This window comes from Rhinolophus hipposideros (genome assembly GCF_964194185.1).
Source record: "Rhinolophus hipposideros genome assembly, chromosome: 21".
Lineage (NCBI taxonomy): Eukaryota > Metazoa > Chordata > Mammalia > Chiroptera > Rhinolophidae > Rhinolophus > Rhinolophus hipposideros.
The window spans coordinates 37,650,230-37,662,783 of NC_138067.1; the positions used below are offsets into that span (position 1 = coordinate 37,650,230).

Here is a 12,554-nt window from a genome sequence, read left to right on the forward strand (position 1 = left end):
ACTTGGTCCTACCGGTCCACACCGGCCCCGTCTCGGTCCTCCTCAGGCACTAGTCTCTAGCCGCATTCGCGTTCCCTGACTCTCGACGCTCACGCTTTCTTCCCTATAGCTCCATACAAGGTGCTATTCAAGCACAGGCTCCATCCTCTTAGTGTACTAAGTGTACTAAGGTTCGGTCCCTATCCCCCGGCGGGTCCCTACATTTTGGCCACGTCCCTTGTCTATAGGGTCCAAGACACAGGTCTTGCCTACTTTCCTGTCACTCCTTTCCTGCCTACTTTCTTGTCACAATCCACATCACTCATGATGGTTGTGCTCAGTAGCCTATGAGGCGTACAAGGAGTTCACCCTTCTCTCTCGGTACTTTAACCCCGCCCCTGCTCTCTGGTCCCGCCCCCGATTGTCAGGGAATCGGGTCACATCAACACCTCCCCAGGTCTGGCCCCGCCTTCGCCTAACAAACTCCACGTATTCTTGTCAGGTTAACCCCTCGGTCCTCACCTCTAACCCTCCCACCCCTCTCTCTGTCGATCATTTGGGTCCCGCCTTCTTAGACCTCACTACTATTCCCAGTCCGGGCCTAGGGGCAGGCCCCACCCCTTTCCCCAAGCTCCGCCCTTAGCTCTTCCTTAGCTCATAGGTCCCACTCACCTACTCCTCCCGCCGACCAAAGTTCAGACCGCGGCCCCCTGGGCCCAGGGTAGTGCGGAGAAACGGCCGTGGCACAAAATAACCGAAAAGAACGGGGGTGCGGGTGAAGGCAAGTGGGCAAGGCAGCGAGGGCGGACCCCGAGATCTAGGCTCCGCCCCCGGGCGCGAGGCCCCGCCCTCCCATGAGAGAGCTTGAGCCCGGCCCCTTACAAACCTGAAGCTACCTTTGAAATACTTTGATGTCTTCTTTACCCAAGGCCTCGGAGTTCTAGGCCCTACCCCCTTAAGAACGTTCTCCTTAGCTCCTCCCCTTTACAGTACCCCGCCCCTTCGTTAGTCCCTCTCCCTAAGCCCCGCCCATTAGGACCACTGCTACGTATCTCCTCCCTTTTGGATCTCTCATAGCCCCGCCCCTAAGGCAATTTACTTCTAAACTCCGCCCTTTTAGGACCCTGCATAACATCTCTTTCCGAGACTCTCCTTCCTCGAGCCGGTCCTGAAGGCCTATCCACCGTGGACCCGCCCCCTCCATGACGCACTCGCTTGTCCGCGCCTTTGGCGTCCTCACCCTCTCCTTTCCTGGGCCCTCCGACCCCGCCCCCTTGCGAAGCTCCCTTATCTCCCCACCCCTTTTTGAACCCTGCCAGGCACTCGGCCCCTCCCATTTAGAACCCAAAGCGTAGACCCTCGTCTTTTTAGAACTCTGGGACCAGGCCATGTCCTGAACCCCTTCCCCACAGCCTCAGAGACCAATGGCGCGGATGGGTGGGAAAGTAGAGAATCCTCTCTGGATCCTGAGAAAATGGGGGTTGGGGGGCTGTTCACTGTAGCGAGTGCCGGGCTCTAGGACCCAGCGGGCAAGTATGCCTGCCTCGCGCTTACCCCTCCCCCAAGCCGCCCCCTCCCCCCCACCCTTCTTCCAGTCTCCCACTCCCTCCCCCCTCGCCCCGGCTCCTGGTGCCGGTTTCTAGCGCCGCTGGAGCCTGCGAGGGAGCCGGAGAGAACAGGAGGAGGAGGAGGAGGAGGAGGCCACGTCGCCACCGCTCGGAGCCCGGCTGGAGCCTCCCAGGCAGGTGCCGAGGGGGGCGAGGGGGCGGGGGATGACAGACCTCCTGTCCGGTTGTGGGGGTGGCCAGGACCGCGCTGCACCTCCTGCCTACCTGGGCGCCCCCCAGATCCCGACTGGAAGGACAAGGGGGTGGGGGCCCCTATACTGCGTGGCAGCCATTTGGGGTACCAGTCTCCATTTGGGGGGCCTGGACTTTCTCTGAGGACGCTCCATTCATAAATTTCCGTACTGGACCCCCACCATTGAGGAACTGTGGGGGGACCACTCCCCCCCGGGAAACATGTGGGGAGCGTAGGGCACCCAGAAATTCTGGCGTCCCATCCCAGCTAGGCCCTGGGGGGGACCCCTGCCCTGTTTCTCTGCTTCACCTGTTGTCGGGGGAGGCGGGCGGACAAAGGAAGCAGCGTCACGTGACTGCTCATTCACAAAATCCCATCCCATTGAGAAAAGGGGGCTGGGGGCGCTGCTGCCGCCCCTTCCCCTACTGATGGAAGGGGGAAACCCAGCGTTCTGCAGGTGGGGGAAGGGGCTAGAGCTCGTTGCATGGGTCCCTCAGTCTGGGACGCCAGGGTCCCAGCGCTAGGTGGTAGTGAGGGGCGGCTGGACGCTGATACCGATTACTGGGCGGAGGGCTACGTCTCCTGAGCTGGGGGGGCGGGGTAAGATGGTTCTGAAGGATGCTGGGGCGGGGAGGAGGAGGAGGAGGAGGGACCAATCCCCCTACCCCCACCCCGCCAGTCTCTTCCCTTTGCCTTCCTTAGGCTGGGGCTTGAGGAAGCAGGCTTGATTTTTTGTGAATGAAATGCTCTCTCGAGGTGTCTTGGTCGCCGGTTTCTGGCTTTCTATACCTCCATCTCCCTTTCGGTCTCTCTCTTGCCATTTCTGGTTCTCTCTCTGCTCCCTGACCATCTCCCGTTGCTGGGTGACTCAGTGAGCTTTGCATCCGGTCTCATTCATAAATCCGGGAAGGAGTGGGGGGAAGAGAGCCTGGGTTTCTCGCCCAGCCAGTGGCCTGGCGGCAGGGTGCGGAGGCAGTGTAGGGGGACTGGAGCTGAGTTGATGGGCTCTTAAGAAAATACAGGCACCCGCTGTGAGGGGAAACTATGGGTGGGGCAGTGAGTATGAGAAGGGAAGAGAAAGAGATGGGTTGACGGGATGAGCAGGAGGGGGAAGGGAAGTGAAAAACGGAGCTGTGGGATGCGGATGGGAAAGATGGGGAGGAGAAAAAGTGGGTACGGAGAGAAGGGTAGATTTGGAGCACGTAGGCATGGGAGAAAAAAGATGGCATGAGGAAGAAAGAAACCATGCTGGAAGAAGGTGGGTATGGGGGAAAAGGTGGGCATGGAAGGTAAAGTGGTGAAGGATGCAGTGGACCCGGATGTGAGAGACGAAGAGGGGAGATGAGGGCTGGAGGAACATCGAATGGGAGAGCAGGATTGGAGCTCACTGACTGTGTTGTCCCTGTCCCCCCACCTTCAGGTACATGGTTCGGGTCCGAGCTGTGGTGATGGCCCGAGATGACTCCAGTGGGGGCTGGCTGCCTGTGGGGGGCGGGGGCCTCAGCCAGGTGAGCGTATGTCGGGTCCGAGGGGCCAGGCCCGAGGGGGGGACCCGCCAGGGGCACTACGTCATCCACGGGGAGCGCCTCCGGGACCAGAAAGTGAGCCACCGTGGGACATGGGAGTAGGGTGGGGGGGGCTGGGGAAATAAGGGAAATGGGGCTGGGAGTGCAAAGGTGAGGTCAGATCATCTCGGAGTCTGGGAATCAAACAGGGAGGTGGGATGGAGATTGGAGGTGAATATCTGTCCTATGGATAAGAGTTGGGAGTTTCGGGAACATGTGGGGTGTTAAACAGGTCCTGTCCACTGCTGGACTATCACAGCGGCCTCCTCACTGCTCCCTCCCCCACCTCAGTGTTCCACAGGGGCTCTGCTAACACCTGACTCACGTCATATCCCTCCTCCGCTCAGAACCCTCCTGTGGCTCCATCTTGCTCAGAAATCCTCAACATGAGGCCCTACACCACTGGCCCCTGTCTGCCCTAAGTATATGGAGTCATTTGGCGGGGACCATCTGGAAATGTCAAATAGGGTTTCTATGTGTGGGTTCGGCAGGAATATTTTGGGCTGTCTGGCATGATTTGGAAGGACAGTGTTGAAATTTCAGCTGGGGGTACAGTAGAAAGGTTCAGATGGTTTGCAGAAGCCCTGGTGAAGGGTTGCATTTCAGAGCAGGGGTCCAAAGGAACGATGCAGGGGCATTTGAAATGGTGTGAAGGAATAAATATAGTGATGTTGGACAAGGATTTGAGGGAACATTTAGGGTGTTGACCAGCATGTGAGGGGAAATTTGTGGGAGTTTGATAAGAATTTTTGGGATTGCATCTTAGGAGATTATTAAGGCATTAGAAGGGGACTAACAGTAATATTTTAAGGTATTCAGTAAAGTTTGGGGAGTACTGTTGAGTCAGAGGGAGGAATATTGGGTTGTCAGAAGGGGGCTAACTAATTTTCTGAGGCATTCAGCAAGATTTGGGGTTCCTATTGGGATATCAGAGGGCATATTGGAAAATGTAGGGATCAAGGGGGAATATTGGTGTATCCATGTTATGCTCAGTAAAATTGGGGAGTGGTATTGCAGTGTTGATCAGGGTTCAGAGGTACACCTAGGATTGAGAAATGAGGTTTGTGGGATGCTTGGGTATGCAGAGAGGCTGGTGGTGGAGGAGAAGTCCCAGGTGTGGCTGGAGGGGAGTGTCTGACCTGGCTTCTTCCTGCCCCTCAGACCACTTTAGAGTGTACCCTGAAGCCAGGCTTGGTTTACAACAAGGTGAACCCCATCTTCCATCACTGGAGCCTGGGTGACTGCAAGTTTGGGCTGACATTTCAGAGTCCTGCAGAGGCTGATGAGTTCCAGAAGAGTCTGCTGGCTGCTCTGGCAGCACTGGGTCGAGGTGAGAGGTGCAGGTGGTGGGCACTGGGGGCTGGGGTGAAGGGATGGGGGAAGCTGGAGCCCAGGGAGCTCACTCTCTGCCTCTCTCCCTGCCCAGGCTCGCTCACCCCCTCTTCCTCCTCCTCTTCCTCCTCCTCCTCCCCTTCCCAGGACACTGCAGAGACCCCCTGCCCTCTGACGGTGAGTCTCCAGGACCAGCTCTGCGGGGAGGGCAGGGGTTTATTTCTATTCCACAAACATTCTTGAGCACCTACTGTGTATCAGGCACCATGCCACATGCTGGGGACAGAAATATGGGCCCAAACTATCAGTGTTGATTCATTCTGAGTTATTCTAGTTTCTGTTCTCTGTTGATAGAACACATTTGCACATTCACTCAAGGGTATTTATTGAGCACCTTCAATAAGTAGTGTTTTAGGCACTGGGGATATGTCAGTGAACAAAACAGTCCCTTTCCTCATGGAGCTTCTCTTCCAGAGTGCAAAAGCAGGAAATTTTAAAAAGATAAACTATCAAAAAGAATAAATATGAAAAGTAAAGGGATGAACAAATTAATGACAAGTCCATCCTTTGAGTTACTCAGGGTACAAACTTTGGAGTGATCCTCGGCTCCTCTTTTTTTACGCCCCTCATCTAATCTGTCAGTAAATATTGGCTCCATTTTCAAAATGATCAGACTCGACTTCCAACCTGGTACTGCCCAACCTCATCTTCCAACTGGACCATCTCACGAGCTTCTCATTGTCAACTGTGCCCCTCCTATCCCTACTGTCTGTTCCCCACACACAGCCAGAGAGACCCTATTGACATCTAAGTCAGATCATGGCCATCTTTCACGCAGAACCCTGCCAGGGCTCCATCTCACTCAGGGTAAAGGGCAAATCCTTACAGTAGCACATAAGATCCCACACCATCTGGCTCCCTTTCATTCTCCCTCTTGCTCACTCTGCTCCAGCCACACTGGCCTCCTCACTGTTACTCCAAAAGGGCAGGCACATTCCTGTCTCAGGGCCTTTGCACTGGCTGGTTCTTCTGTCTTAGAACACTCTTCCCTAAATTTCCACATGGCTCATTCCCTTATATCCCTCAGGGCTTTACACACATGTCACCTTTTCAGTGAGGCTCTCCCTGAGGATCTTATGTAAAATTGCAATCTCCCAATGCTCCTTATCCTGTTCTAATTTTTTCCCAGCTTCTAAGATATTTTTCTTATTTTGTTTCCCAATAGACAATTTTCTTAACTATTAGTTTATTGTCATTCTCCTGTGCTATCATGTCAGCTCCAGGAGGGCAAGGATCTTTCGTTGCTTTCTTGCTGCATCTCCAAGGCTTAAAACAGGGCCTGGTGTACAGTAAGCGTTCAGTAAAGATGTGTTGAATAAATTTATTGAATCAATAAATGCACAGAATGTCCGATGCGATTTGGCACTTGCTGGGAACAGTGGGAGTTTCCTGAAAACACTGGGAGGAACAAAACTGGTTCCTTGGGCAGACAAAGGGGAGTCTCCCAGGGTAATGGGAGATGCAGGTGGGTCTATAAAAGTCACATAGAGTTCTCGATTATTGAGTGCTTACTCAGGAAAGATGCTGTGCATTCTATGCTCCATTTCACATCCTCACAACGGCCTCTGTGAGCCTGGCATGTTGTGGGTGCTCAATGAATGGGTATTGAAGATAGTAAATGAATGAGGTAGGATTAATTTCCAGATTACAGAAAGGAAACCAAGGGTCTGAGAAGTGATGTTTCAGCTTGTAAAGGACAGAGCTTGGTCTGGATGGGAAGGAACACATTCCAGGTGGGTGGAACTGCCCCAATAAAGGTGGGGTGGTGGGAATAAGGCAGGAAGGCAGCTGCCTGGCCAAGGGAGAGGGCTTCTGAGAAGGATGAAGGATGATTTGATGTTCTGAAGGTTGGTGAGCAGGGCAGATAAGAAGAGGGGGTCAAATAATAACCATTTCCAGCTCTTCCTGAACTTCAGGCTCGTGTTATGCCCTTTACTGTGGATCCTAACCACACCTTTATGAATAGACACTATTATGATCCTCATTTTACAGCAGAGGAAACTGAGGCTCAAAGTGATGAGCTCACTTGCAGGAGGTCACAAGCAGTCAGTGGTAGAGCCAGGGCTTGAACCCAGGCCTGTTTCACTGCAGAGCCCTCGGTCGCAATGGGAGGGGGTCTATGTGAGGGCAACAGCTGTGCCGGGGGTCCGGCTCTGAGGCCGCCAATCTCCCCCAGTCCCATGTGGACAGCGACTCCTCCTCCAGTCACAGCCGCCAGGAGACGCCTCCCACCACCTCAGCGGCAGCCCCCATCATCACCGTGGAGTCAGCTTCTGGCTTCGGGCCGGCCACGCCCCCCCAGCGCCGCCGCTCCTCCACTCAGGTGCGCCTTCCAACCCCCAGCAGAAGTCTGGGGCTCCACATGGGGCCGGGTGCTGGGGTCCCGAAGTGGGCAGGGGCTGAGGCTGCAGAGGGGTGAGAAACCACAAACAGATCCTAGGGGATGGCTGACCCGAGTTAATGGGGTTGAGGGTGTTGGAGCTTGGAGGCCTAGATTCCTTAAAGGGGGAGTTGGGGGAGGGCTTCCCGTGTCTCCTGCGCTCTTGGTGATTTTGGAAAGTTCTGAATTTCTGAGGAGTTTGGGGGATGACTCGGACAATGACTTCTCCCAGTATATTAGGGGGGTGCTGGTACGAAAGGAAGGCGTTTTTCTGACTGCTTAATTCATATGGTGGGGGTTCTCAGCATCCAAGATGGTTAAAGGGACCTGGAACCTGACTTGTAGTTCTGAAGGAGATGGCTGGGGTCTAGAACACCTGGATCTGAGCATAGAGGGTGCTGGGACTCCTGGATATTGACAGAGGATAGGACCGAGAGCCTGGACTACTGGGTCCTTAAGGTGTGGGCTTGGTGCCTGGATTCTTCTGTCTGTCCCTAAATTTCCTCTGTTCCCGGGACAGGAATGGGTTGGGGACTTAGAAGTGTTTGTGCCGGACTCAGGCAGGCGCTTAGGATCCCAGGACAGGATGCTCAATGAATGAAGCCTGTGGCAGGGTCTTGGGATTCTCCGGGCATCGGAGACTGGGATGGATTGAGATTTGCAGCGGGATCTGTGTGGGGGACCACAGACCCCGCTAACCGGTTCTCCTGTCCCTTCGTCCTGCAGAACTACCCTCCGCTCCTACCGTTCACGGGAATTCCGGAGCCCTCAGAGCCCCTGGCTGGGCCCGGGGGCCCGGGTTGGGGCGGCCGCGGCTATGAGGATTACCGGCGCGCGGGGCCGCCCGCGCCCCTTGCCCTGTCCACCTGCGTCGTGCGCTTCGCCAAGACTGGCACGTTGAGGGGCGCAGCTCTGAGGCCCCCCGCCGCCCTACCGGCCCCTCTCACAGAGGCTGTGCCCCCAGCGCCTCCGGCTCGCCCACCCCCGGGCCCAGGCCCCGCCACGGCCCCGGCGCCCGCCAAGGCCTCCCCGGAGGCGGAGGAGGCAGCGCGCTGCGTACACTGCCGCACGCTCTTCCGCCGCCGAGCAGACGGGCGAGGTGGCCGCTGCGCGGAGGCCCCGGACCCGGGTCGCTTGCTGGTGCGCCGTCTCAGCTGCCTGTGGTGCGCCGAGAGCTTACTGTACCACTGCCTGTCGGACGCCGAGGGCGACTTCTCGGACCCGTGCGCCTGCGAGCCGGGCCACCCACGCCCCGCTGCGCGCTGGGCGGCGCTGGCTGCGCTCTCTCTAGCTGTGCCCTGCCTCTGCTGCTACGCGCCCCTGCGTGCCTGCCACTGGGTGGCAGCACGATGCGGCTGCGCTGGCTGCGGGGGTCGCCACGAGGAGGCAGCGCGGTGAGAACGGCCTAGTGGGTCCGGTCCCTGGACCAAGGACCCAAAACTGAGGATCCCGGACCCCGGACTCCATACAGACCCCCAAACCCAAACCTAGGCACACCCGCAACTTGGAGCTCGAGCTTGGTTTGAGACCACAGACCTGGAACCTGGACCCCAAACATAGGATTGAGAAACCTCAGACCCAGCTTCGTTGGGATCTGTCCAAGAGGTCCCAGGCACCTGAGTCTGGCGTCCCCATCCCTTCTGCCCGACCTCTGGCCTAGACTGGAGATCCAAGGCATCCCAGGCTCCACACCTCAGGCAGGCCTGGGAGCCCATGGATCCCTGACAGAGGTAGGGCCCTGAACCCTCAGATTAACAGCCCCAGAATTAGTCAGGAGTTGCCAATACCTGACACTGCCTGTATACAGTTACTCCCAGATCTTGAGACTACAGGACCCAGAATCACCCTCAAATGGTCACCCATATCAGATATTCTTGTAGTCCCAGGACCCCTGAAACACCGAGCCCTCTTAAGATGCCATGAGTCCTTGCATATGCTCAGATGTTCTCTGACCAAAATGACTTGGGAGACCCATCTCAGAGCACTACTCCCGTCCCACCAAGATCCAGATATCAGACTCCAAGATGCTTCAGGAGCCAGGGATCAAAGGCCTCTATAGACCCACCAACCCCCAGCCAGTGTTCCCAGGAGCTTTGTGTCTCTTATGTAGGACTCTGAGGTGCCTAGTACCCCGCTAGAGGACTAAAGGCCACTAACACCTCAGGGCCCAAGACACTGGTCCCAAGTCTTCAGCCCTCTTGGACTTGGATTTCAAGCCCCAGAATGTCCTGGAATCTTTGGCTGCTTTGTACCCACAGATCCCCAATCTTCTAAAGGCTGGGAGCCCAGCTCCCAGGAGATGGAATGTTCATGACAATGCACACCTCTGACTCCTTGTTCCCCAGCCCGAGTGACACCCAAGGTGCTTTAGGAGCACTGGATCCAAGACCCCAAGGTGCCACTGACCTTCCAAATTCAGGGCTCAAACCTACACAACATTGGGATTGTCCCTGACTCCAAGACCTTGGTCCCTTCCTATCAGAGACAGATCTGAGGTGCTTCAGGACCCTAGCACCTCCAGATCTGATTTCTCTGGACTAGAACCACTCTAGCCTGATACTCCCTGAGACCTGCTGCCCCTTGAGTCCTGCTATCCATAAGCCCCTGAAATCTCAAGGTCCCAGACTCTGGAATTCTAGTGTCAAGGGCCCCAGCCCAAGCACCCAGCATCCCACAGAACAACCCCTTTACCCTAAGGGGAAAAACCCTACCATTCTGAGCTCATGTTCTGGATTCCAGGACCAATGAGAGCTCCCCAACTCCCATCTCTAGGACTCAGCATCACCACAGATGATTTTGCAGGCTGTTCACCAAAGGCCAAGGTGGTGAGTGGGGCTAGAATTCACACCTCACTCTGCTCGCCACACCGTGCCCTCAGAGGAAGGTGTGCTTTTTTCTGATTTACACAAAGGCAACTTTTGGGCTAGTTATGGCTCTGCTGGTCTCTCTCTCTCTCTCCCTCTCTCCACTACTTCACCCTCTACCCCCAGCTTTGTGGACTCTCCCCCAAGCCCAACCTTGAGCACTAGCTCTAGTCCAAGCTTTTTATGTTCTAGTCCAAGCTTTTTATGTTCCACCTTCCATTAACCCCTTCTCCATCTCAGAGTTGGGGATTGCTTCAGAAAGTTTGAAAGCTTGTTTCATGGCCCTCACACCCCTTTGGGGCTGCTACAGTTTCTTTCCCCTTAGTGGACTGCAACTTCCAGAGTACCTCAAATATAATGGCCTGAATGGGGGGGGGGTGGTCAAGGTCTTGGAGCAAGACAATCTCAATGTTGTATGGGCTTGAGACCTGCATCTGGTCCCAAGCATCTGAAAATGTGCACTTACCTTTCTTCATTACCCAGACTTGATTCGCCTTGTGGGAGTTCAAGGGATAAGTCAAGGGGGCCAGAGGGATAGAGCCTTCTGTCACTCCTTTAAATTATTAACTATTACATCCGGAACCTGTGAGATTCAGCTCTCCCAAACCAGATCCTGGAATGGGTGAGAGAAAAGGGGGGTGTCCCTCCCATTCCCACTCTGCCCAGCTCTCATCACTGTCAGACCCACCAGAGCTGAGGGCGGAGGGCCTGGGGGCTGGGGATGCCTGGATCCCCATGCCCCTCTCTGTGCCTCGGTCTCCTCCCTTCCGTGGTGGGCGGGGGGGAAGCTCCATTCTAAACCTACCTCGTTTTGGGGAGGGGTGGGACGGGACCAGAGTGCTGTAAGGTGCTGTGGGATTTGCGGAAGAAGCGGTGGGGGCCGGGGGGAGGTTCCCCCCGGCCCCCACCTCCCAGCACCACCTCCTCCCAGGTCTCCCAGTCCTGCTCCCTGCTGTTACCCACCTCTGATCCATGAATTCTCTTCATCACCCCCAAATCGGGTGCATGGAGGGCTGACCCTGGGAGCCAGGAAGACCTCAGACCCTGGAGCCCCCAGGCCCAATTTCCCAGCTGCTTGCCCCTCCGATTGGATGCTTGGTCCCCCCAGACGTTTATCTTCCTGATCTTAATTCCAAGTCAGTCTGTGATCTCAATATTGTTATTGTCAGTGCAGGCTGAAGTGGTGGGGGAGGATGGGGGCCAAAGACCCAGCCTTGTCATCGGGGGAGGAGGCATGAGGTATCTGCTCCAAGAAACATTATGACAAAGTCTCAGCCTGTGTTCTTTATTTGCATTGATGTGTCCTATCCACTCAGCTTCCTGAACTACTAAAGAAGTCTCCTACCCAATTCTTTCTTCATATCCTTTAGTCCTAAGCATGCCCTCTAGCTGAATTTTATACACTTAGTCACTCAAGTACATTTATTGAACACCCATTATATGCCAAAGCCCTGTTCTAGACTCGGGATAAAGCAGTGAACAGACAAAAATCATTTCTGACAAGGAGTTTATGAACTTTATAGTGAAAGAGACAAATGACATGTTAGAAATTATATGTACTATAGAGAAAAAGTGGAGATGGGGAATGAAGTCAATTTTAGCCAGGGTGGTCAGGTTAGGCCTCACTGAAGAGCATTTGAATAAAGTCCTGAGGGAGGTGAGGGAGTCCTGTGGATGTATATGGGAAGAGCATTGCAGGTAAAATGAACAGTCAGTGTAAGGCCCGGAGGGAAGAGTATGTCTGGTGAATCTGAGGGACATCAAGGGAGTGTTGAGGGAGGGAAGCAAGGAGGAAGGTACTTAGGAGATGAGGGCAGAGGTGACAGATCTGTGGGGACTTGGCAAGCCATTATATGGACTTTAGTGTTCACTCTGAATGAGATGAAGCTACAGGAAGGCTCTAAGCATGGGAGGGAAGTGTGCCCTGACTTAGGGGTTCACAGGTTCCCTCTGGCTGCGGTGGAGGACAGACATGGGGTGGATGAGAGCAGTGGAGGTGGGGAGAAGTGGGCAGATACTGGCTCTGTTTTGAAGGTAGAGTTCACAGATTTAGATACGGGGCTCCATACAGAGAAGTTAAAGTTATGACTCAAAGGTTTTTGGCTTGAGCAATTTTTAATGTTTCATTAAGGTCAACAGATGTCCCGAGTACCCAGCCTTTGGGTAGACAAGACTGAGGAACCAGGTCAAGGTAGGCTCTGCCCCTTAGGAGGAAATTCTGGCCTTTGTTGTTCCTTGAGGCTCAATGCCTTGCATACACCTGCTCTCAGCAGAATTATCTAGGAACTACTAGAGACTGACTACTAGAGTCAGGAAGAGATTAAACCTGGAACAATTTTAACAGCGACAAAACAATAACAGTAATAACAGTAGTAATAGGTTAAGTGGTTAAAAACACGGACTTTGGTATGAGATCTGAATTTGAGTCCTGACCATGTACTCATCAATGTGACTTAGCCTCTCTGAGCCTCAGTTTTCTCCTCTGTGAAATGGACACAAGATACTTAGCCCAGTGGCACACAGGAAATGCTCAATATATACTGTTATTCTTGAGTACCATCTATGTGTCTACTA

General features: G+C 54.6%; 1 protein-coding gene across 3 annotated transcripts; it reads left to right on the plus strand.

The window, feature by feature from the left end:
• The first annotated feature begins 1,608 nt into the window (after positions 1-1,608).
• Positions 1,609-10,779, plus strand: SPRED3 (sprouty related EVH1 domain containing 3). Of its 3 annotated transcripts, none has more exons than XM_081031461.1 (6): positions 1,609-1,720; positions 3,200-3,380; positions 4,506-4,674; positions 4,771-4,853; positions 6,913-7,059; positions 7,843-10,779. In XM_081031461.1, exons 2-6 carry the CDS (start codon positions 3,204-3,206, stop codon positions 8,512-8,514), a joined length of 1,248 nt encoding a protein of 415 aa, XP_080887587.1. In that variant the 5' UTR covers positions 1,609-1,720; positions 3,200-3,203; the 3' UTR covers positions 8,515-10,779. The 3 variants fall into 3 exon arrangements, with proteins under 3 accessions (XP_080887587.1, XP_080887588.1, XP_080887589.1); XM_081031462.1 differs by having other exon boundaries at positions 3,200-3,287; XM_081031463.1 differs by lacking the exon at positions 1,609-1,720 and having other exon boundaries at positions 3,279-3,380; positions 4,824-4,853.
• Positions 10,780-12,554: the final 1,775 nt, after the last annotated feature.